Genomic DNA, 26013 nt, shown 5'->3' with positions numbered 1-26013 from the left:
GGAGAAATTTTGTGATGTGTGCTTTTTTCTGTTGAGAACTGGACAAAGACAAGGGACGCAGCTGCTTTTGAATCTATAAAATTATTACATTTGTAATCCCTATAGATAGACAGCTCTGGCCAATCACATTTCTTGTCCCTTACTTACTTTTTCCCTTAATGGGGCAATTAACAGCAGGAACAAAGTGCATGGTCTGCTCAGCCTTTATTATTTGTGCTGCAATAAGTGACTAGGAAGCCAGTTGCAGACCAGCACCAGGCACTCTGCAAACACAGGGTAAAAAGACAATTCTTGTCCCAAAGAGCTCTAAGTAAAATATTAAATTTACATTAAGGTCCTCCAGTATTCTAAGCCTTTCTCCTTTTGATATTACTTCCCAACTGCTGTGGTTTGCATGATTTATTGGGCACCTGTCACAATTTCTAGCTTGAAACCTTTTGTTTGCTAGGTTCTGGTGATCCAAGTAGTTTCCTCCTGTATCTCCTTTTGTATTCTCACTTTTAGATCTTCCATGCAGTAATGCCAGCACAGCCCTTTGACTTCACCCCCAGGAATTTGGGGTTTTGTCGCAGGAGGGAAAGCACCCTGTTTCTAAGCTGTATTTCCTATGGAGCTATGAAGTGAATTTCCCAGGGCTCTCTGAAATGGGATTCTTGAAAAGAGAAATTCAAGGAAGGATAGCTTGCTGATTTTTCATGTACATTTGAGTTATTTCAGTCTGAAGTGCCTTTACTATCTTCTTCCACAGATGGGATATACTTTCAATTCTCTTGCATTAAATTTCAACCATTGTATTACTAGCATTTACTGATCTCTTGACTATGGAATTAGAAGATCTAAGTGAGTCTGAACAATGATCCTGTTCTGTTGCTTCTCTTTGATTGATGTGGCCTTCTGGAGCCTTCAATAGCCATTTTAGTACTCGGCACAGTTGTTAGATGTGACACAGGCTTCCTATACTTAAGTCATCTTCAAGCTCCCTAGCATGTGAATGAAGCTCCAGCAGTCCTTGTCTGCCCTGCAGTTAAAAGAATGAAGATGTGGTAAATTACTGCTTCGTTGTTTTTAATCCTTGTGTGTGTATGTGAAGATAGCAGGGTGAAAGAGGTTTCTTTCACCAGTGGTTGTAAGTGAGCTCCCTGGGACTGGCCATAGCGGCAGAGAAGGGAAGGTGAGAGCTGGAGGTGCTGCTGTCTGTTCCCCTGAAGACTGTGTCATGCATTTTATTTAGTTGTAGAGCCACAGGATGATCTCACGGTTCTGCTGTAGTGAGCATCTTGGACACTGAGTCATTACATTCCTTTGGAGTGATTCAACTCAACAACTTGACACTCGCATTAATTTTACGGCACAGATCCCTGAGCTTCCTTCTGCAAGCAGGGGGGAGCAAGATGTGTGAATTGGGTGCTGTCCTGAAGAGCCACAAGATCACGTTCTCTTCAGTCAGTTCTAACCTTTCACCATCTCTCCAGCAGCTTTCCTAGGCTCTGTTGAGTTGCTTTGTTAACCTGACTGTAGCACGCTGGTTTCACCCACGCTTGGAAGCTGGATGCCCTACCTTCTTGCATGAGTTGCTGACCTCCGTGTCCGTGTATCATCTCCAGGGATCCCATGCGCTCAGCTCTGAGGTTACTGCCATTTTTGTGTAAACAGAACTTCAAATAATTTGCTGCCCGCTGGATTGCAGGCATTATCTTCCCTCCCCCCATCTCATCTTGCTGTAATACCTTCTTTGGTGGTACTGGTGATTGTAGGAAGCTTGCAACTTCATTTTAGGCAGGAGTACAAAAAGGGGATTTCTATTAACGTTTACATTTCCTCTGAAAGTGAGATTGTATCTTTCCTTCTCAATTAAAAATTAACTCTAGAAGAAATGTTTGTGCTACTTGTTGGTTAACATTTATTACGGCCACGTTATCAGTTTAAGACGCAGGGTTTGCTGCTGTGCTTGTGTTTCTCACAAGGTGTTTTCCCATCATTTATCGCTGCCTGCAACAGTTGATGTGGGGTTAAGCCTGATGTTCCAGCGACTCATTTGGAGATGTTCCTTTCAGAGCTGCAGGCACACATAGCACGTTTTCTCTCTGCCTGTAAGTACAGTTATTGTGCGCTTCTTTTCAAGCATGGCAAAGGTTTCTTGTTCACCATAGTTTTATGAATGTATTACCTGAAGGAGTATTATTTCTGATAAAAAGAGAGGAATTTTGTCAAGATGTCCACTCTGTTCTAAATTGAATCAGAAGAAACTGAAGATGGCAGAGATATTTCACTTTGAAAGGTGACTACTACACAGACGAAGTTGCTCCTTTTCATAAGGGCTTTCATTCCATATATCATCGTGTTTTAAGAGAGACTTGGGTCAATAATACCATGCTTTAGAATTCCCTAAATACATATTTACACAATAGACCTTAAAATATATTAGTCTATCATGTCAGCTCCTGTACACTTCCATCAGAGATGTTTTATGTCCTTAACATATGATACAATAAAACTTTATTTTATGTAGCGTTTTTCACACAAATTGTATCCTGCAATGCATCGTGGGGTTAAATAAGACTCTCACAAGGTTAAAATTAAAGAAGCTGGAGGGTGCAGGGAAATTAAGGGGTTTGCATGGGAATATTTACGTAAGAGAACAGTGGGAATGCGGAGGGAGAGACCGCGAAGCCGGGAGGGCACGGCTGTCAAACGCTGCCCGCCGGACCCGGGCGAGGGGGTGCGAGGGAGACGTGACGCGTGTGCTCCTGGAACAAAGAAACCGAGAGCGGGGCTGTGCGGAGACCCTTCCGAGAGAGAGCAGCAGAAGAGAAGAAGGGAACGCCTGTGGAAGGGAGGGCGGGCGGCCGGGGCCGCGGCACACAGCCGTGCTCGGCGCGGGCAGCGGGCGGGCGGGCGGGCCGTGGTGCGAGGGCAGCCGGGCTCGGCTCGGCTCGGCTCGGCTCGGCTCGGCTCGGCTCGGCTCGGCTCGGCTCGGCTCGGCTCGGGCTGCTGCCGCCCGCTCCCAGAACGGCGTTTCTTGGTCACCCTGCGAATGTAAATGAAGCAAGGTTTTTGTGTATGCGATAATTATAGATAAATGTATTTAAAGTAGATCTGGATTTTGTAGTCCTCGGGAAAAAGAGGAAGAGTAATTTTTTTCCCCCCCGTCCCTGTCATGTGTTCATTTTAATGAGCAATTTTAAAAAATTGAAAATAAAAGAGGAAAATGAATAGGTGTTGAACCAGCCTGTGATATGTAAATGCCAACTAGTAATTACCTAAAACCTCAATTTTCTTTCTGTTTCATCTTGCAAAACATTTCATTTCCACCGAGTGAAAACACTTCATTTGGGCCCGGCTGCCGGAGCTGCGGCGCGCCTCGGCTAGGGGGAGTCGTGGCTCCGCGCTGCGCCCCGGGCCGCGCGGCCTGAGGGCGGCGGGGGGCGGCGGGGCCGCGGGCGCTGCCGCCTGCACTCGGCTCGCAGCCCGGAGCTCTGGGCGCGCTGTGCCCGGAGCCCGGCGTTGGCCCTTCGTAGTTCTTGCGACCCCTTTTTTCTTTCCTCTTGCCTCGTGGTCCCGGGTCCTCGTTGCCCCTCGGGTTCGGTTTGGATCTTGCTCGTTCTTTGCTTTTGTCCTCTCTGGTTCTGACTCGTGCGAATCTTGCTTCAAGCTGTATTCATTTTGCTTTCCGCTCGATTTTATATGAGGGCTTTTTCTTATTTAAAAACTTTTCTCTGCACAAAATCTGGACATCTGCCAAACTTTGTCATTTTCTGAGTTACCTCACGGTAGGAATGAATTCCCGATTCTGCCCTGCTTTCAGTGGAGCCGTAGGAGCTTTGGGGAGCTGCTCTCCCTGGGCGATCCCTTTGGGGGACACCCGCAGGGCTCATCCTGCGAGGAGCACAGCGGTGTCCCAGGACCCGGCCCCGAGAGCTGTGCCTGGAATTGCGAGCACAGTGCCTCTTTAGTGAGATATATGGCTTCATAATTAGCCCCTTGCATTTTTTCACGAGTGCTAGCATCAGCGTTCTATGATGTGTTTCTCTGATTAACAGCTGCTTTGCAACTATATCCGTGTGCCGCCGATAACGATGTTTGTCAAGTTGGTCCTGACAGAGCACTGATTTCTTGCTAAAATGCGGCATTTCTGTTGGAAGGGGTTTTCTTGCTCATCGCAGCGCCAGGCTTTTAAGTCAGCCCTTGTTAAAACGTAAGTTGGCTTTAGCCTGACGCTTGTTAACAGGATTCTGGGTATCTCCTTTAGAGTAGGAGTGCAGAAACCTTTCACAGACAATTTAATCTTCTGAGCCTTGCAAACGTACAGCCGTACACTGAGGGGGTGTTGCTGTAGGCTAATATATTGATCAGTTCCATTTGCCCTATGGCTGTGGCCTTCTGCTCTGGCTGAAACAGGCTGAGCGTTTGTTGATACTGCCATATTACTGTTTTTTAATATACTGGGAAAAAAATTAATTCCAACTTCTTTTACATACGTCATGTATATTGCCAGTGTTGATTGCTTCCGCACATGTAATGTAAACTGTCTGTGCATAGTTCATGGCCTGTGCCGCCTCTGCTTAATGAAAAGAAGTGTTGCATTTAAACAGATACAGATCCACTCAGAAAGACAAAATACCATCCCCTGCAACGTATAATTCAGCCCCAACCTTTACATCACAGGTCATCTCAAAGTCTCAGTCTATCAACGAACGCTGTTTAGTAATAACCTACAGAGGGTTCCCAGCATTGGGAAATGTGTCAGAGCTCTTTCTGGCTGCGCTCCCGGCAGCTTCCAGTTCTCTTTTCTGTGTGGACCTCTGTTACCAAACCCTGTGGAGCTTTTAGTGATGAGGGTGTTTTGTTTTCCATTTTTGTCGTTTTAGGGTTGTTTAGGGTTGTTTGGTTTTGGTTGTGTTTTTTTTTTCTTTTTCTTTCAGGTGGTAGAAAGAAGGCATTTGCCATTGCATTTTAAATTTCACGGTTTATTTTTCTAATGCAAGTAACTGATAAAGTAGCTTAGATTGTTTTCCTGCAGCGTTGAGCATACTAAGAAATAAGGTTGATTTCCCCATTAACACCAAAGGGAGGGGAATTAGGAACGAGGGACCTTGGCTGTAACAGCAAAGTGCCGTGCTTTGGCCCGGAATTTCACCGGCTTGCTGCACTCCCACAACATCTGCAATAAAGTTCCTGTCTCCGTTTTATATCTTTGACATTGAAGCAGAATATTTGGCCTGAATTTATGCAATTTGGCCAGGCGCAAATACAATCCACAAATAGTCGCATTCATCTTCTAATTAGAAAATCAAACTGTAGGATAAGACCTGCAGCGGGGTTCCGCCCACCGGCACCAGCCAGAACCCCATCTGTGAGCACCGCAGAGCAGCGCACATCTCTGCAATTAACTGCCTTCTGAACACAGCTATGCTATTCAGTGAAACACGTAACCGATCCTCTAGATGAAACCAGTCTGCTGGCCGGGCTGTGCTGGCAGTCTGAGAATCACAGTAGTGATACAATGCACATTATTTGGCAGTGTCCTAATGGCAGAAAAATTCGGAGAAGCGTTACAAACGCTACAGAAATAGTACAGAGCAGTGTTAGCAGCTGAGTCAGAGTGCTATTTGCTGCACGGTTTTTTCAGGGTTGCATCTTCTCCCTCCTTTTTCTGATTTTTTAGATTGTGGGCTGCAGTTGCCCTTTGTATGCGAAGAAAATGATCCATGGGAGGCTGGAAAGTTCCTGGGTGTGCATGTTGAAAATACCAGCATTTTGACACAGCCAGGATCGGTTCTTGAGTTGCTCACGTATGGGAGATGAATGGGGGAAATGCAGAAGTTTCGGCTCAGCCTGCAGGAGGAAACGCAAAGACAAATAGGAGCAGTGCAGCCTTATCGGATGGAGGAGTTTGGGATTTTCTTTCTATAAAGTTTGTTATTGCCTGTAATTTTATGTTGTTTAAGATTAAACACTTTGTGAATAATGCAGGAAATGATGCAAGGAAGAGATAAACCAGAAGTTTATTTTGGAGGGAATTTTACTACTGAAATGTTTACATTTTTTTACTAGGCAAAAATAAGTTTTAATAAAGAGTTAGAATCAATAAAACGTTAAAAGGGTTGTGATTAAAATAGCACAATGAAAAATACCGTTCATTTCTTACAGGCTGTTTTGTGCTTAAAACCTGATAATTAAAGCTGAAAGCTTGCTGGCTTCCAGGTCTGCAGGCCTTTTGTGCCTGCATCTCCTCACTGAACGTGGGAGGGAGTGTTGAGGAGTTCCTGAAGAAACAAACAAGTAATTACTGTTAGGAGGAAAGTGGGTTTGATATGTTCGCCTATCTGTTGGTTTGCTCATTTGGGCATCTTTCTTATTCAGCATATTACCTGAAGGTTATTAGTTGGTGTGCTTCGTATTCCTGCATCCAGCACAGCAATATCGGCTGTGATTTGCCTGTCGCCTGCGTGCAGCCAGAGAGATCAAATACACGTCAGTGAAACCAAAATGTGCTTTACGGGGGGTGTTGTGCTGTAGTGTTTTATGGTTCAAAATCACTGAATGTAAACTTAAAAATAATGAAGGAAAATAAGAAAAGGGAAAGAATGAAAAATACCTCCTTCATTTTATCCCCCCAACTTCAAAGAGCGCCGGGACTTTGTCAAATTCCCGTTAAAATAAATATGTCAATTTCATCTCTCTTCCAAATTCATTTATCATGCTTTTTTAAAAGGTGTTTTCTGCTTTACCTGATGTTTAAATTGGATTCTCTCGTTTATGCTGTTCTTTGCTGTATCCCCCATGTTTTTCTTAAATGAATTAGTAATGACAGCGTACTCCATCATACCCTCTCTACAGCCACTTTAAGGGAAGCCTGGTGATCTAAACCTTTTAACCTATTAAAGATGATTTTCCCCAATTGAATCAGACCCACCACAGGTGTAATAACTAATCATTTAAACTACACCTGCTATTATGTATTTTTAAGCCATTATGTGTGTTGGATAGATGATAATTCATGTTTATTGCATTGTCCAATGGATCCGTTTTGCCTACACTAGCCTGATTAATGTATTTAAAGAAATAAGAGATGCAATTTAAAAAAAAAAAAAAAAAAGAAACATTGATGGAATGCACTGAGGAGTACATTGAAAGTGCCATTAAACCCATCAGAACTTTGCTCTCTGACCAGAAATGCATATTCGAAGGGTTTGATTCAAACACAGAATGAAACTTAGTGATTTCAATAGTGATGCTATTTTTCATTCTTCTGCTGTGAAAATTTTTGAAAACCTTTTTGGAACAGAATTCTTGAAGTCTTTGAAGTTGAATTCTTGAGCACTTACCTAACATAGCCCTGACGTGTGCCGCCATTTTAGGAGAAGGCGTAGGGCACTGTTTGGGGGGGAAAAAAGCTCTTCTTTGGAAATGTGTGGTTATTTTTAGCTAGAGTGGAAGGAATTCATCTCTTCCACCAGCTCACGTGGAAGGTCCATCGCCGAAGTGCCTTAACTTCAGCAAATTATTCTCCTTGATGCCACAGCCAGAACAGATGCCTTTGTACAGAGGTAAATTGAATCAGCTGTTTTCCACCAGTGCAGCAACATGTAATAACGTGTGTAATCATACAGGAGGGTATGTGGAAAAGTGACCTCTGCCACATGAACAAAAAAAGGAAATACCTTCCACTGGCACTAAATCCTAATGCAAAAAACTGATGCTATTGTTGTTGATGCCGTTCAGTATTATCCCAGACTTCATCCTTTGTTTGGATAAGTGGTTTGTTTTAAGTGCTATGACACCTTAAAGAAGCACGTAGAGGAAGTCAGTCATTAGACAAAAATAATCTGTGATTTCTACCAGGGTGGAACATGAAGTAACCGCTCACCAAACCATTTATGTCATGAAAAGTGACTTTATTTATTATTTTTTTTTCTGTTGTTGTTGTGTGATCCAAAGCATGGGAAGTTGCTTCTTTTCCAGTCGTGATGAGCTAAGGTTTATTTATTGCTAGCAGTTCAGTTGGAAGGATGGCAGAAAAGGCCTGAATCTCTTGAAATCTGCAGGGAGAAGTCAGATAGAAAAGAAGTGTTCTTCCTAGTAACAGTCTGTTGTTGCAGATCACATGTAATCTTTGGAGGCTGCCATCGGCTATGGGAGCCAGACAAGATAAGGAGATCACAGTAAATGACAGAAACCTCTTTTGTACAGGTTGAGCTGCTGAAAGAGCAATTCAGAAGGAAACTTCTAGGTCGAAATAGCATAACTGTTCTGATGAGAGTGGAGCCACAAACTGATGTTCATTGAACTATTTCTGAAAGTTGGATTGGTGTCAGCTCCAGACTCTCTCCATGTGTTAGATGCAGTGCCTTGCTTTGCAGTACAGAATGCATAATGAGAAGTGTGAATCTGACCATTCCTAACTTCAATCTTTTTCTCTCTTCTCTTTCTCCAATCCTCCTGCCCTCATCAGATTGTGACAGCAGTGAAATTTTTACAGAACCCCCGAGTCCGCCAAAGTCCAGTTGCAACCAGAAGAGCATTCCTGAAGAAGAAAGGTATGGACTCTTTAAGTCTGTGGTCTGCTGATAATGGGGGAGTTTGGCTTAGGGATAAAGCTAAGGAGTATTGCTATGGAATATTGGATGCTGAGGACTAAGTGGGTAGTCTGTCTGAGAGAAAGATGTGAAGTTTATAAGAAATACCACTCGCTTTTATTCCATACTGACTAGAGCAATATTGGCTCCAGATGTGGAATTGTAAAATACAGAAGACACATTGGAAGTTCTCACGTTAACTATTATTGCATGTTTTCTGAGATGAGGGCAGTTTGGAGTTGTGGACGAGTTGATCAGTTCTGGCCTTGGTGGCATTGGCTTTAGAATGACCAACTTCAAGGTGAAAAGGTCAAATGTTTCTGAAGAGAGCCAGTATAGGAGTGAAGGGCAAAGGACTTTGTGAAAGTAAACAAGGTCAGGGTAAGGTCGAGCTTGGGGTCAGCCCGGCTTTCAGGCTGAAACGGTAAACTGCTGGCTGGGTTTACTTGTTTTCTGTAGTAGAGACAGAACAGATCCTGACAAATTCTATGTTGTCTTAGACAGGTGGAAAATACTTTTTCCATTGCCTACTTGAGAATTTATTTTACTTTCAGATTCTTCAAAAAACTACCTTTTGTTTATTTTGTTCTTTGTATTAAAGTGTCTTGTCAAGAGCTTACAGTGCATGTCGGGTGAAGTTCACTCCGTATTATGCTCCCTTCCATGTTATGCTACATTTCTAGGACTATATTGCTTAGATCTTTAATGTAAGATGCAAATAATTAGGACAGTCTTACCTTGGAGTTAATTACATGCACTGTGGAACACTTAAAGCAGTTGGAACGATGCTCCAGACTTCAGAGGGGAGTGACCCATGTAAACACTGAAGATATGAGTGCTTCAGAGTACATCAAATATCAAATTCTATAGCCAAGGATCTTGGGTTTTAACAAGTAGAGAAGCCTATGGAACACATGTTAACCTGTTTGAGGATATGAACTATTTATTGAGATGCCTAAGACCTGATATCATGAGATGGAGAGTTTAAGAACATGTATTGCTCTGCTCATCTTGGACAGCAAAGGACGTAGAAGGCTGTGGCAGTTCTGTGTTTTAGCAATGTTGTCATGACAAATAGTTCATGGGTACATCAGTTCTAACGTGATCATCTCACTGCTTGTCCTAGTGCCAGTTAGAGAGTGTTCCAGCCACATGCTTAGGTATGTTGCTTGCCCTGCCCTGCCATCGGGATGGCATTAAAATTTGGAGCCTGTTGGCCGCTGTGCTCCATGAGTTTTTCCTTGAAATATGTGGACCTACAGGGAGTAATTAATCATAAAAGCTCGGGGATTTCAACTCTATCATCGAAGCAATGAAGCAAGGGAAAGCTGAGCCTAAAAGCTGTGCTGATTACCCGGGGTAACCTGATACAAAATCTATTGTTGCCGAGAGATCCTTAGCCCCCAGTATATCGTGCAATATTATAACTGCCTGATCTTCTCCTGTGCTGACAATGACCAGTTATTCCTCATTTTCTCTCTCAACACAGCTGGGTTAGAATTTCATTTGCAGAAGGTATTTAGAGCAATTTAGAGACAAATGTCTCTGGTGTTTGCTCTGCACTTCCCCACCGCAGGCTTCGCTGAACAGTTTTTAGTATCAGGAGCTCCATCTAATCTGTTTAATTTTAATAAATCCCTGACTGGGAGAAGAGGAAGGGTGGGGAGATGGAGGCAGAGAGAAACTGTGGCCCGACTAATACTTCTTATGAATTACTTGTCTAATAATTACTAAACAGCAGAAATGGTTTGGTATAGCTGTTTGTATGCCCCTGTTTGTTAATTAGCTCTCCTTCCCTTTGTGCTAATTATTTGTTTGAAAACGTAACAGTAGGAGGTGGGAAGGAGCAGGGTCCAGTCGTGCTTGTACCCAGCAGTCATTGGAAGTACAGCCATATGGAGTCTGGGCACTGAGCTTACAACGTGATCCCTGTCCAGTGCTCAAGAGCAAAGGGTTCCTGCTGTCACTGTATCTATGTGCTTTAGCACAGGGGGGCAATTATTCCTGAAACTGTTGTGTTCTGGGTAAATCCAGTCTGGATAACTGAGAGATGACTTGGCTGTTCCTGCAGTCATTGTAATCCCAGTGACTATGGTTATTCCCATTCACAGAAAGTTGGACCATCTGCTAGAGGAGTCTTCACTGCCAGTCCAAAAAGCATTTTAGAATACAGAAATCATTTAAGTTAAAAGAGTTTAAGTAAAAATAAATGTTGTAGAGAGTCATGCAGAGATGCCCCTCTGGTTTCTTCCCAGCTGCTTTGGTCCAGACTTCTTCCAGCAGAACGTGCCACGTAAGAGAGAGCTTTGGCCTTTTTATGGCACTGGCTCTAGTTAAAAGCTGGACTCTCTGTATGAGAATGCAGAGGGAGGCCATGTGCCCTGCTCTTGCAGCAGCCTCTTGCTATCCCTGCTTCAACCTGTGTGAGCTACAGGAGTAGGGCTGGAGCGTGCGCTGTGGGTGAGCTTTCAGGTCCTGCAATCTTTTTCCCTAGGAAGTTTCCCTTCTGAGACTTACAGAGATGGTTCTGCTTTGAATTATGATTTCTTTTTCTTTTTTTTTTTTTTACCCTAAAAATTCCAATCAAATTTTACTTTATTTTAATAGTATTTGATATAGGAACTGAAGTTCTCAGTACATTTCACCAGCTGCACTGGGTCTGGTTCCTTGTGGAACAGTAGTTGCAGCAGCTGAAAGTAGCCTGTCCTGGTTCCTCATCACAGGTCAGGGGTTTGTGAACTGCTCTCAGGAGCCTGCTCTGACTCTGCTGATGACAGTTGGGAGAGTGAGGGTGTCCTCGATTTGTAAAAAGGTCTTTCAAAAGTCGGATGAGATTTCTGTGTTGTCTTGAGCACTTTTAAACTCCCAAATACAGAGACATTAATGAGAAACATGAAGTTATTAGAATCATTTATCATTTTCTTTGAAGCTTACACTGGCATTTTGTGTAATTTATGACATTTCCTCCTTTTTATCATGAACTTCTTCAGATGAAGGGAAAAACAGCTGTTTCCCTTCAGAGTATCTGAAAGAAAAGAAAGAAAAAAGATGCTGTTTGTTTTTTGTCCAACTCGCTGATTCTGCTGATGACATGCCACAGAATCAGCGGCGCCTTGGGAATAATTAGACAACATGTGGGGCTTAAACCCTTGTGGAAATGTGTCTGTCATCTAACTGTTGTGCCTCAGATGTCCTGTATTGCTCAGCTACCCATCCACTAACTCATGTGGCTTGTTAATTTTGTGTACTCCAAATCTGTAACTCCTGGCAAGATAGTCAGGGTGGAAGTGCACAAAGCACGTGGAGGGCCTTTATTTGGGGTGCTGGTCTTGTGGGCCAGGCAGGGGAGTAACTGCTAGGTTGTAACTTCTTAGGTAGCCTTGGATGAAGCATTTTTTCCTTGGTTGCTGGCTCTCTTCATTTGTAAACTGAGTACAGCAATGCCTTCCTGGTGTGGGACTGTGGCAAAAAGCACACAAGGAGCTCAGAAATGAGTTACAAGTGAGTGGAATTGCAGCGAGGAGAAGTAAATGTATTGTTGTTGAGTTGAATTGATTGGGAAAGGGTCCACTTGGAAGGCTGAGCAGTTTTGAGAAGACATGCTACCTGGTTTACTGTTTTTTATTCATATGTATATACAAAACTCTAGTTTGTCAAACTCTTGCTTGGTGGGATGTGCTGAAGGCTGCTGGGAGTGTTGCCCTTTTGCTGGTGTGCTGTCTAGTTATCTGTTTCATGACTTGGGCAGATAGGAAAAGAATTCCTGCACAGCATTTTCGTGTGGGCCTTGCACAGTTCTTTGCAGTGCATCAGGGTCAGGCTGTGGTGATTTCTGAAGAGATGAATAAATAATTTAACTGTGCATGCCTCTTCCCAATGAGAGCTCAAAGATACCTGACTCCCTGGATAGAAATGCTGTCAGCCCCAGAATATCCAGCTGAAAACCAAATGAATTTTCTTCTTTCTGTAGTCTGCATTCTTGGAAGCTGAACTCTTGTCTTTTCTTCTTTGCCAAAGAAACCAAAGAGGATCACCTTGAGGACCTGAGAGAAGGGGGCACAGCCTGCTGCTGGAGGGCTTTAAATGAAGTAAATTCTTCAGCACATTTCAATTTCACCCTCTTTTATTACTTTTCTTTTTTATAATTTAAGTCCATTTCATGAGGCAGTTTGCATGTCCTTGAATGGAATCTCGTTACCATGAAAGCTTTTTTAGCATTGATTTCATAACAGTCTTAATTTAATAGCGCCGTCATTACTGAGAAGCCCTGAGAGTGAGGCCCTGGCTTTCCAGGTCGCTGACCTTTTAATTACAAACCTTGTTCTGATGGCCAGGTTATCGACTGGACAGCTCCCAGTTTCTGCCCCCAGTATGAAGATGAAAATAACGGCCTTTCCTCCCCCACTTCCAGAAAAGGGAGGAAAAGAAAAGTAACCTCTTGTGTTTCCAAAATTAATTTTCTCCTTCAGCTTTACTTTGTAATTAATTCTTTAACATGTCTTAGTGAAGCTCAAACAGTTTTTACAAAGCTTTTTCTACAGTGCAAGCTGATAGAGTCCAGTGACAATTCATGCAAAAAACTGTAGTTAGTAACCTGTGTTGTCAAGATACCTATTTGTACTTATGATACCTGTTTGTAGCTATGGCCCTCCAAAGCTTATGCTTCCCTAGAAACGACCAGTTTTAATACAAGAATGTGTGATTAGGCCATAAGTGTAAAGTATTAAAGGAATGCTAGGTGACTTGTCCTTCTCTTCAAACATGCTGGCAGGATATGGATTTAAAAGACGATGAAGAAATGGAATGAAGGCCTGACTTAACTGCACAACTGATTGTGTGAGTGAGCACTTGTCCTGTTCTGTATGTGCAGGTAGGGCAGCTCGTCCTCTGGTTGACTGATGATGTTCTGTGCCAGTGCCTGGGTAGGCGCCCTCACTTGTACATGCAAAGCTGCAAGTGAGAGCTGGAATTTTTTAAAAAATTGCAAGAATGTACTTATTATATTTAAGCATCTAGAACAACTGACTTTGGCACAGAATGAGAGAAAAGCTACTTCATTGGTAGAACCAGGGAGTGCATGCTTTCTGATTATTAAAGGAGTTTGGAACAGGTGTTCAAGTAGCATAGAGGAAGTCTAACAGCTTGTGTTAGATGTACAAAAATGATTGTACAGGTTAAAGGGAAGTCAAAGAGCATTCTGCATTTTCATAATGCTTTTCATTTAAGGATCCTGGAACACGTTGTACCCATTAACCACTGAAACTTTGCAGCTATTTGCATCAAGCACATTTGATGATGTGTATAGGGTTATCTACATCTCACTGTGCTTTCTGCTGAAAAGCATCCACCTCTGGATTTGAGGACAGCAGCCTGTCGAGTGTCACTGCACTGTTTTTAGGAGAGGAAATGAAGAATACTTTGTCTAAGTGATCTTGAATTTACTAAGATTCTTGAAAAGCACTATGGGGTATGTTATTACTACTAGTGTTTGGGCCTCTGCTTATAACTTTGGAAGACAGCTAATATAATTTATATATTCTGCTTAAAGAAAAATGTGTCCTATACCTGATCTGCTACCAGTTTGTTCTTTAGGTGCCACCCATGCAAGCTTTGGATCAATACAGCCCTGCATAATTGGTTGCGTCCTAAAGGATCTCGTTAGAGACCCAGAGAATGGAGAGTGAAAGAATGATTGCTTTCAGCGATAACAAACTCACAACGTTCCTATCTGAATAAGTGTTAGTGGTTGTCACTTCTGTTGGTGGTACTTGGCTGTGCCTGTCCAGTGCTGGTAGTGTTCAGCATACAAGGAAGATTTCCACTGCTGGAGTCTCATAATGTGGAGGAATAAATGTGCTGATGGTCCAAAAACTAGTGTCACAGTGGTGTATTTTGTATTAGTTGCCTTCTTTTTCCTTCCTGAAAAGTGATTGAGAATCTCTATCCATCAGGAGATGTCCTGCCAGTCTTCTGTGTGCATATCTGTCACCTGCTGTTCAGTACCAGCCTGTTCATCTTGCTGCCTCCTTCCCCCCATCAGTTTTACTACTGCCTGTGTTATCCAGACTTGTCATGAACTCTACAGATTTCCTTGACTTGTGTGCCAAGAAGAGAGCTGCAGCAAGCACGGTAACAAAATGGGATCAAGTGATCCACCTGAAGGCATCCTAGATAGAGAATCAGATACACTGATTCTTTGGAATTGTCAGGGTTTTTGGAAGAAAATCTTTGTAATGGATAGAAAGCCATCACTATAATTCCTCAAGATACGGAAGGAAGTTTGGAAGAAGGAAGGCATTTAGTACGTAACCATGTGGAGAAATTGGTTCAAATCTCAACTTTGAAATGTCCCAGTCACTGGTGATTCAAAGAGGGTGGAAAAACACCCGCTGCAAGTTTAGGCATAACTAGCAGTATGGCAGTGCGTACAAAGGAAGCCAGTCCTTTCTGTTTGCAACCTGATAGTGTTTAGAATAGCCAGATGATTAAGAAAAATGTGTGCATCTGTGTGTTGATAGAAACTCTACTTGCTTACAAATGAGTTTGTTATTTTAGAAGAACATTGTACTCGGTGTACGTTTCATTGTTTTGTAACAATTGTTTTTTCATGGCTCAATAGTATTTAGAAACAAGGCTGAACAATACATTTCGATTCCACTGTAAATTCTGAGTTTTGAAATGTTTTAATATTTAAATGGTGTTAGCATTTAAAATATCAGACTATCTAATGAAATACTATTGATCCATCAGATCAGTGTGTATCGATCAGGCTCGAGCCTTTTATATTGTAGCCTATTATAAGAGATTGATATAATTATATAATATGCATCATAATATTACAATTAAAATATTCAAAAAAATGTTTATTTGAATTGTAGTAATAAAATGGTTACTTTTCTCTGGAACAGTTGGGGTTGCTTTGAAGGAACACTTTCAGTATGAAATGCTGTGCTGGACATTGGTTAGTTAGCTCTACTTGGAACTAAGAAATTCTTCATAGAAACGCTTTTCACCAGCAGGAGAAGACATCATCATGGCTATTGGCTAGCTCCAACAAGCTTGTCATCTCACACTGTCCATGTAAGTTCAGAGTGAACATGCTGGCTGTGACCTCTGTTAGTATGCTGGTGAGCAGAAGGGGAAGAAGTCTGGTTTGGGCCTGGTTGGAAGGCAAAGGAAAGTCAGGGAAAACTTGAGGCCTACCAGTCTGTGCACTGTATTGCTTTAAACAAGATTGTTTCGAAGGGCTTTGATTCAAGCTCTGCTATTTAATATTAGAAACGTGGAAATATGAGTGACTTTTTCTTTGGTTTCTCATGCGGAGGATTGAGGAGGTGCATTACAAGATGATGTTAATGGTGCTGTGAAGAAGCCATTCAGGGAGAGACTCTCAAATTCCATGTCCTGTAAGTGCACATTTGTGAGCTCTGTAACAAAGGCTAGAAGTCGCATTAGTGGTAACATCCTCTCTCTTTCACTTCAGGCTCAACCTACGGTGATCTTGAACCATTTAGGTATATGCAGCGCAGAACAAGAGAGGTGATTCATTTAGATTGCATTAGATAAACAGTGTGCTACATCTCCTGTTTCTCTTGGGCCATGAAAATTCCCTGTGATTCCAGCGTGGAGTCCAGAATCACCTTTGATATGATTTTGTAGCTTGAAAATTATTGATAAATTGGAACAGACTGTTTTGGTTCATGGGAAATTGCATACGCTCCAAAATATCAGTTGTAGGCTTAATTTTAAAAAATAATTAGAATGTCATGGGTTTAATAGTGTCTCTCCACTTGGCGATCTGACAGTAACTACGTAATGTAAAAGAGCTGTTAAAAATGGCTTTGCAAAATTAACTTCTATTGCTCCATGAGTGTGTTTTGAGTCATATTTGTCTTGTTTACTGTCAAAATAATATTTCCATTCCTGGTAGCATTTCAAAACCAATATGATTACAGCAGAGTGGGTTGAGGTCTGTTCTGGAAGATGATGCTGAAGTAGTCAGCTATATCCTGAGTCCTGAAATAGTTACCCTTAGTAGTGGGCAAAAAGGACTCAGTTCCTGGATCCAGTTTGTAAATTAATCCATTCTTTATCATGTTTTTAAGTGAAAATAAATGTAGATTGCCAAAAAAAATCACCTTTGTAGTTGCAATCTAAAAGCAGACATGGAAGATCTGAGGATAGACGACATACTTGGCTGTGGGCAAGATGCTTGTTCTCAGCTTGCCCACCTGTGAAATGGAGTTAATCACCACTTTTGTATCAGTGGCAGTTAGATATGTTTTAACTATGTTTATAAACTGCTTTTATATGCTTGTTTTGGAATTGTTGATGCTGTAGTTGAAGCTACTTGCTGCAGTAGGAGCCACACTTTATAGAGAATTTACTTCCATCAGGTTTGTATGGGAGGGGAGGGCTGCAAACTTGAGAATGTCAGGATGTCAAGGCTTGGGCACATTGCGTGCAATCCTAATCCAGCCCTGCAGCTTTGACCTTTGAAACAAGCTTCACCTTGAGACAGATGAAGAAATCTAGTTTTTGTTTGTATAAAAATATTTTTGTTACAGAGGGAATTTGCTCTTTGTGGTCATTCAGCCCAGGGCTTCCCCACAGTCTTCCTGGAACAAGTAAAGGAATTCAGTTCCTGATCTGCTCTGTGAATGAACCTGGTATTGTAAGTCTAAAGAGACAGCCTTCTCTCTTGGGGCTAAAACAAGGAGTGGAGTGTAATTAGGTTAATCTGTGTTGCTCTTCTGCTGAAATCCATCTCAGACCTAATGATACTTTCCTGCTAGGAAAGATAAAAGAAGTTCGTGCATGAGATAATTCTCTAGGATCTCTTAGACAACATTTCTGCTGTATTTAAAACGCTAGGTCTTGGATGCACACAAACATGAAATCCTATTATTTACTTTTCTGCTACACACTGTTCCCTCTTAATTCTAATTTGGAAAGCAATCATTCTTTCCTTAGCTAAAAGGAGAATTTAGTCTTTGCTTCATTCTTTCCTATTCTTTCTGATGAGTCCAGGCGAGACTACGCTCCCATAGGAGGAGAGCAGAGAATTCATTCTCAATGAAATCTGAGGCTCTCTTAAGTAAAAGCTGTTGACTTTGTCATTCTGTGCAAATGTGCATTGCTTTTAGCAAGACAATAAAGGGTAAATGGGGTGATCTCTGCTCCTGTGGAGAGGTCGGGTGGTTACATTACACAATCTTCTAGAGCATCTTGCAGCAAATACATGGGTTATATTAAAAGTTGCAATCATATCATTTTTTAAAAGTAAATTGCTGACCTTATGCAGTGGAATCAGCTTTATTGAATTTCGCCAAAAATGCGTTTATAATCCCCTCCCTGCCCCCGCATACACATGATATTCATGTCCTTGCTGCCCATGTGGAAATGTCCTCTTTTTATGGTGATAAAATTAAATTTGTCTTTGTCTCTGCCTTGCCTCACCTTTTAAGATTCCATTCTTAAGAGACACCGGTGGATATCTGTACCAGGCAATGAAGATGGGCAGTATCCCTGCATGGGTGGCTGGCTGATCGTGAGCCAGCTGCCATGGAACAAATAAATAAGCTTTTCACATTTAGAGGACAAATAAAGTTGAGAACAGGTGTAATACGGGTATTTTTCTACCCATAGTATGGCTTTAGCATAGATAAGGATTTATTTTTACTTGGAATTAGTTATGCTAGATTATTTTTCTAACTGCCATGCAATACAAAATGTAAAATCCACATGTAGTTGTACTGCACACGTAATGTATGTTGTGTGTTCCTCACCATAAAGCTGTCTATAGTCCGTGCCAACCTGCAGCCCCCTCCCTGAAATCACCAAAGAGAAAACAAAACAAGTGTTTTGCAGCACGCTCAAGAATTTAACAAATATGTCTTTCATATTTGTATACCACTGTGCAAATTCAGAGTACTCTACAAATATTAACTGATAAATCCATCCACCTTTTGTGGAATGGCAAGGTGATAAGATGCATTTCATGTTCTTCTGTTTACATTTGCTCTTCTTGGTTAGACCTTTACAATTTGCAAACTCCAAACTTTGGTGGGAAGCAAAGAAAGTACCATCATCATGCTGGATGGGGAAACTGATTCAGAGGTGTTAGATGTGAGGTAATCCTGACTGCCACACTCAGTCACACTTTGTGATGTACTGATGCTTATGGCATTTTCAGTAAAGTTACTCAGGGCACTGTAGTGTTTATCCTCAGCTGCTTTGGGGGCAGGGGTTGAGTTAGTTGGTTCAACAAAGCTGACCCAAACCACCCAAGTAAATGGAGGCAGCCTGGCCTCTGTGGTGCTTGCATGCATCCCATCCTGCAGCAGCTCCCAGCCTGAATTCCTTTGTATGGAGTGTTTAAAAGGTGAGTTGCTCAGAGAAGAATATCAGAATATCATTGCTCCCACACCTCAAGTAAGCAGGAGGATGCAGCTGTTAAACTCAGCAATATAAAATGCATGTTTAAAAGATGATTCTGTGTGTGTTTAAAAAAGAGAGCGAGAGAGAATTCAAGGGAACCAAAAAATAGCAGCTTCCATTACTGTAATTAAATGGCAGCATTTAACCTATCAGGTCGTTGCGTGTATGTGAGAGACGAGCAGGGAGCTGCATCTGAAATGATCACCGTCTTCCTTGGGGGATAGAGTAGTTAAATAATTTGTTTGTGAGGTGTGAGCTTAGTGTCGGGGAAGTGTGTGTGTGTGTGTGTGTGTGTGTGAGGATCCCAGGAGCTGGGGCTGCCTGCACGTGCACTGCAGGTACCCCAAAGGTGGAATTCAGTAGCAAGCTGCTCTTGCCCAGTTGGCAGAGCATCCACAGAGTGAGGGCCTCCCCGCTCCCAAGTATTGCATCAGAAAAGCAGGGCTCATTCCAGGCCACCTGAGACAGATGAGATTGACACTAAAAGAAAACCAAGGAGGAAATCGCAGTCCTTTTGAAGAACTTCATCTACTGTGCTGCTGCAGTGGGCGATGAGCAGTTCTGCCTGGCACAGGGAAGCACGGGGCTCCCAGCTTAAGGCTGCTCCGAGCCCTGCCCCTCACACTGCCCCAAGGCAGCTCTGCCCCTCACCCATTTCTATCTCTGAGGTGATTCCTTTGCTTAGGGGTAATTTCCTGACTCCGGAACTCCAGCATCTTCCCTCACACACATGAGCTGATAGCAATTGCAAGCTTCTCGCTGATCCGGCTGCCTCACCTACTGATCTGGCTTGCTTTATGTGCAGCAACATGCCTGTTCATGTTTCTTAATATTCCCTGCATGTTCTCTGTGAGTCCCGCATAGCCACTCCTGTTCTAACTCCTGGGCTGGAACTTTTTGAGGCACTGGAGGACAGCAGTCCTCAGGAAATGCAGTTTGGGATTCCCATTTTGAACATTCAGCTCCCACAACTGGATTTTGAGGGCAGTGCTTGCTCAAAGGCAGACAAACATCTTGTATTTTAGCACCTAGTGAAAGCACAGCACAGACTTGTTAGAAATCCAAAAGTGTTACCAAAGATGATCTACAACCCCCCCGCCCCCCCCAAAAAAAAAAAAATAAAAAAGACTAAACTTCTTACTTGAATAAATTAGTCGTTGCAAATGCTTTACCTTGGCTCAAATGCATGTACTGTGTACAGATTCCCAGAACCATCAGTGATGCTTTGTACCCGATATTGTCACATCAGTCTCAAATGTTCTACAAAGGATTTTGTGTAACATGGTTCCTGTTTTACAGATGTAGAAACTGAGGCAGATGGAGGTGAAGTGACCTATGCAAGGTCAATAGCAAGGCTGGGAATAGAACCCAAATGTGTAGAGGCTTTTTATTATACTAATAAGGAAACTCTGGAGGTGTGTTTGGCATGGTAATCGGAACCCTAGAGAACCAGAAGCAGTTAGGATGTTCTCTGCATGTCCTGGGGGAGCAATGATGAAACTCCTGTTGTACCTTACCACTCCAGTTCTCCGTGTGTGGTCACCAGAGTTTTTCCACCACTTACCCTCGTTATTTTTAGTATTGTTAGCAGTAGTCGTCCTCTGGGCGTTTTATCCAGACTCCTTTAATTTTCTCTAGAGCTGCTGAAGGCACACGGGGAGAAAAAAATAGCAATAAACAATCCAAAAGATGAAAAATGATCTTCTGAAACCATTCTGCTGTTTTGTTGACTTGTCCCCTAATGTTTTTTTGTCTTCGTTTGTCTTTTATCCTGAAGGTCCCTGCCTGAATGTGTAATCTTGGTTTCTTGAAAGTTCATTTGCTATTGTTTCTTTCTTCTCCACCCAAGGTTAACATCCTGTGTGGTGACATAGATGGTTGTTGTCCAAATGGATGCAATGTAACCAACAAAATTGTGCAGGGTGGGTGGAGGAATATTTATACAGTTGTGTTAAAAATTACAAAGTAGGTTTGCCTTTTAAACAGAAGGTATTTCAACGCTTATTGGCAGCATCAGCCTTTAATTTTACAGGTGGCTAGCTTTGTAGTAGTATTCAGCAAACAATATTTTAATGGCATGTAAAAAATTTCTCTAAAACAAAAGAAAGAAGAACAAGGGTGATTTATAATCTGTAATGAATACTTGCTGACGTGCCTTTTTAAATACTGTATGGGTGTCTTTCTTGGGGAAACGTAAACCGGATTTACCTGAAACGTTTGTGCCAAATAATCACATATATAGTACTTAGATGTGTTTTTCTTCATAGAGCTTATCTTCTCCGTGCGGCGGTGTTTGACTCCTAGGCGTCTGACATTGATTCTGCTCCATAGGAACTGGGCTGGAGGAACAAAGTCACTTTGTAAAGTCTTGAGAAAGTATGTCAGAAAAAGTGCTTAGATTCCTGTGTTCATGGCTGCTTACTCTGTGTTCCTTTCTTTACATTTCCATGTATTATGCCATTCCAGTTTTCTTAGACATCCAGCTGTTCTCAGTGCTCCCTATAGCAGTGTTTTGGGAGGGCAGGGTAGCACTGCTGTCCTGCATGGTCCGTGTTTCCGTCCTGTGCATTCTTCAGAAGCTAGAAGTTCATTAAGCGTGCTCTGTATGTGATTTTTCATGTGATCAGTCGAGACAAATAGGCTTGTTCTTTTCCTTTCTCAAGTTTTGAAATTAAAAGGGGAAGCAAACAACATCAAGGCAAGTTGCTCTTTACTTTGCAGGTAGCCTTAGTCTGCAGAGGGTACTCGGATGGCATTGTCTAATGTGCAGATGCTCTTCCTGCTGTGTAATTCCAGAGTAAATACAGAACTGGGGATGGTGCGTTAGAATGACTTTCTCATCTTGTATACAAAATTAAGTCATCCTTCGGATGTCCTGACAAATCTGGTTAAAGAATTCCTTAGAATGGCTTGAAATTGCTTTTCTTCTACACAGTGCCTTTCTTTTGAACTCAGAGTTGGGGAAAAAAAAAAAGAGTCTGGTTCTAGAATTTCACACCAGCCTGTTCCAGTAATAACAAATCAGCAGTGGCTTCTGGTCAGGAGTTATTCCACATTAGAGCCAGTTTGCTCGGTCAGATCTGTCATGGGCTGTGTTTGGCTCATACTCCTGGCCAGCCTGCTTCTTTTCTGCTGTGGTTATAACAGATGTGTTGGGCTGCAGCTGTCTGTCTGACTGCAGATCCTCCACAGTGGCTCCTTCTACTTCAGTGCCAGGGTTCTCATGTCATGCTAGTTCAGGATGTTTCATTTGAGCTGGAAATGCAGTGTAAAATTAGAGTTCTGAAGGCACAAAACCAAACCTCTCATATTGCCAATTTGACCTCACTTGAATTTGGGACAACCTTTGTCTTTTTCTTTAAAAGATCCTAAAGATGTTATCACAGATCAAAGAGTAGCCAAAGGCCGATCATTTTGTTGCTATTGCTCAACAAGCCAATTAACAAAATATTTTTCTTAACACGTTAAGTGAAAGTATATGAAACACAAATGTTCTCAGAGATAGCTATTTTTAAAATCTGCGGTAACGAAGTCAAGCTATTAGGTTTTCAAAGCTACATGCAGCGTTCCAAACTGCTCTGCCCTTGGAAATGAACCTGTAGGAGAATTCAGTATCTTTTCACATTCATGGAATGTTTTTTGTTGTGTGTTTCACTGTAATAAAGACAAAATTTCATTGTCCTGCTGTGGACTGTGGGTAAGTTGCTTCCTTCATGCACGCCTTCCTGTATTTCATCCCTGCCAGTCTCTCATTCCGAGTGCTTGGGACCTGGCTACCTTCTGGCACACTGAGTCCCTTCTGGGGCACTAAGGAGTGTTGTGATCCTGGTAGTGAAGATCAGAACTGTCACCATGAGACTTGTTTCTCTGTAGGAATAACAGCAAGCATTTGCAGATCACAAGTTGGGGTATGTTGGAAACTTGTGCATTGGGTGTATCTGATGTTTGTTTTCTCTGAATGCATAGCTTTATTTCTAGGAAGGTTGTCAGCAGTGGTAGCAAATTATGGCAGCACTACGGTTACTAGAGTAGCATCTCTTTCACTATCTGGATATTCTGCTCTCTGCAGTCTTCTTCTCAACTAATGATAGAGCCTTGGTTATGTTCCATTCCTGATAAATTACCTGATAAATGGGCATCTTGGCATAGAGTCTTCAAAGCCTTCAAACCCAAGGAATGAATTCATTTGAAATAATTTAAAATATGCAGGGGTTTTTGTTCCCCAAGGTAGTATTCTTACATCAGGTGCTGGCTGAATGGGATGTCCTGCATTCCAGTCTTACAGCATTGGCTTCCAGCTCAGCCACGTGTTGCCTCTTCATCACTGTGTGTCACAGGCAGTGCTGATATATTCCACCAGTGTCCACTTGAAAGAAATGTTCTAACAGACACTGTTCTTCTTCTTGTGTGTGATAGCAGAAAGGAAAGGCTGCAGGAAAGTGACCTGAGGATGATGACAAAAGGAAATCTCTCCTTGCTGATCACAGTATTCTTAGAATGCCTCTGTAATACAGATGGTGCTTCAGGAAGAGCTCCCCAAGGCTGAAGTCTCACTGTGTTCTTGCATAGCCTAGTTGCTGGGCTTTGTAAGGAAGCTTCTGGTACTGCACTTCAGCTTTCTGAGGCATGTCCTGTTTGATTTAAAGTCATGTTGCTGGCTGCCCTTTTTGTAGTTTGAACTTTGTGTGAAGCAAAAATTATGCCTGCTGAATTATGCAGGCTGCTAGCTGAAGATTTGCTCTAGATTAATTCAAAAATGAAGCGTCCAAATCCTGTTAAGGCTATTTGATAATAACTGCACCTATTAGGACTTCTGCATTTCAGAGTCCTGGGTGTTCCTCCTACTCTCCTCCTGGTGCTTCAGTCCCCGAAATACATAGCATAGTATTGGGAACTTTCACTTGAGGTATCCCTTCCTTTTTTTTTCCTGTGTGGAGCAGAGACCCCATACTTCATATGAGCAAGGAGCTTTCTTTGCTTAGAAGAGGAAGTCCTGACCTCTCTTAGTGCAAGTGGAGCAGTATCTTCCCTGCCTTGAAACTACCAGGGAAATACATTTCGTGCTGGTGTATAATGCTGTGATTTATGCTATGATATGCTTTGTGATATCACAGTGTCCTTTTGCCTTTGCGTTTGATTTTTTTTTTCCTCTTAATGAATTTCAGTGGTACGTTGACAGTGACAGGGGTATTTACCCCAAATGCCCGTAGCACAGTGAGGCATTCTCCCTGCTGTCTGCTGCCTCAGAGGAGACCTGGGCATTCTTTTCATCCTCCTATTAATCTTACTGCAAGTTACTGTGGTTTTTTTTCTACACCTTTCCTCCTCCATTGGAATAGTGTTAACTAGGGAGATGTCTTTAAATAGGAAACGACTGGAAGGAAGCACGTTTCTCTCTTGTCTGAATGCACGTACACGTTACACACAAACATGGATGAGTGATCAGAAGCAACTTTTTCATTGTGTGTTTTGAATTTCCCTTATGTAGAAAAAGAAGAGAAAAAGTTGTAGTACTTGTTTGAGTTTTTTCCATTCCAAAACATGCCACGCAAGTAGGTTGCCCTTTCTTATTCAGAGTGAAAATACTTTGATCCAGTTTTCTGAAGACAATACTCATTTCATGAGAATATTTAATCAGTAGAAAATAGGGAGGATTTAGTTTGTTTGTTTAGTATTTAACCAAGTGAATAAGGCAGATTAGGGGAGGGGGGGGACTGGACCCATAAACAAGGTGATATATAATATTTTTTTTCGTTCTCCTTTTAAATAAATACCGATCAGCTTTATGTTCGGAGACAATAGGAGCCGTTGGCTTAAATTTGCAGTTTACTGTATTTATGGCTGTAATATCAAGGTGCTGCCGTCGTAATTTCATGCCCCAATGAGAAGAGCAAGGTCGAAGCAAATGCTTCCATCGGCATCTGCTAACACACTAACTCATAAACAAGGCCCGGCTGGATCAGGTGGCACGGAATAATACAGGCTAATGAAATACAGCACAGCTTTCCATTACTGTTAGTTTTTACAGTGTCGTCATTACGTGTAATTTATGTTTAAAAAATTCAATTTTATACAAGGCTCTGGGAAATAGGGGTCTGCAGGTCACCCGACGACTTTTAACTGCTCTGAGAGTCCTTATTGCACTCCACTGTTCCAACAAAAATGTTAATAATAAATAAAAAAATTCCTCTTTTTCTTTTTCTCTGGTTTGCATATCTTGCTCTGTCCTTTTAATTACAAGTGGCCTAAGGAGAGTTCGGGGCTCTGGCTGGAGTCGGGAGTTATCCTCTTTACTGATGCTCCCAGAGGGGGGTTACTATCTGCTTGCTTTTCTTTCCTCTATCAATCACCTGGGGTCCTGTAAATGGAGTAAACACAGCTGAGGAGAGGGAGATACTTAACAACCTCTCTCCCAAACCCTCACCCTCTGACATTGCCCTCCTCTCCTCCATTACACTTCATTTTATTATAGACTCCAAAAAGCCTGGTCAGGAAGAGAAACTGCTGCCAGGTTTATTTATTTATTTATATTTGTAATGCCAACGTACTTTTTGGTTTTAACCTCTTCCTCCCTGCTTGGCTGGCTTGAATTCTTAGCACTGCATTGTCAGGCAGGTTTTCCTTCCTTACGGTAGTGCTGTGTTACTGAGCTCTGAGCACCTTCATCAGTTCTAAATAGAAGTATATCGTGTTTCTTAAAGATTGGAACTGCATAATTAGCAGTCTCCTGGATGAATTAAGCAGTAAGGATTCAAAGCCCTTTCAATAACTTCTGAAATGGTTTTTATTATTTGCATTTTTCTGCCAAATAATTGAGACCACTGATTTTCACTTTGATGTTTGGGTTCCTTTCCACAATATTTCAGTTGGAAGTGCAGCAATAGGATGTTTACATTCAAATAGAGGGTTGTATTGTAAATGCAGGGTAAGGAAAAGAAATCAGTGATGTTTCTGAGACCTCAGGTTATGTTTCAATGTCAGGTTGGATCTGGTC

The 26013-nt window shown here is 42.1% G+C and overlaps 1 protein-coding gene across 1 annotated transcript in view; it reads left to right on the top strand.

Annotated features, from left to right (window-relative positions):
- PEX14 (peroxisomal biogenesis factor 14) overlaps positions 1-26013 on the top strand; it is a 72993-nt gene that overhangs the window by 24987 nt on the left and 21993 nt on the right. The window contains exon 3 of the mRNA XM_031613338.2: positions 8456-8540. Coding sequence (XP_031469198.1) covers positions 8456-8540 — 85 coding nt within the window. The remainder of the gene's footprint in view (positions 1-8455; positions 8541-26013) is intronic.

Source organism: Phasianus colchicus, chromosome 22 (assembly GCF_987193195.1).
Source record: "Phasianus colchicus chromosome 22, bPhaCol1.hap1.1, whole genome shotgun sequence".
Classification (NCBI taxonomy): domain Eukaryota; kingdom Metazoa; phylum Chordata; class Aves; order Galliformes; family Phasianidae; genus Phasianus; species Phasianus colchicus.
Note: the sequence above shows the minus strand (reverse complement) of the source record. Positions and strands in the feature narration are given on the sequence as shown.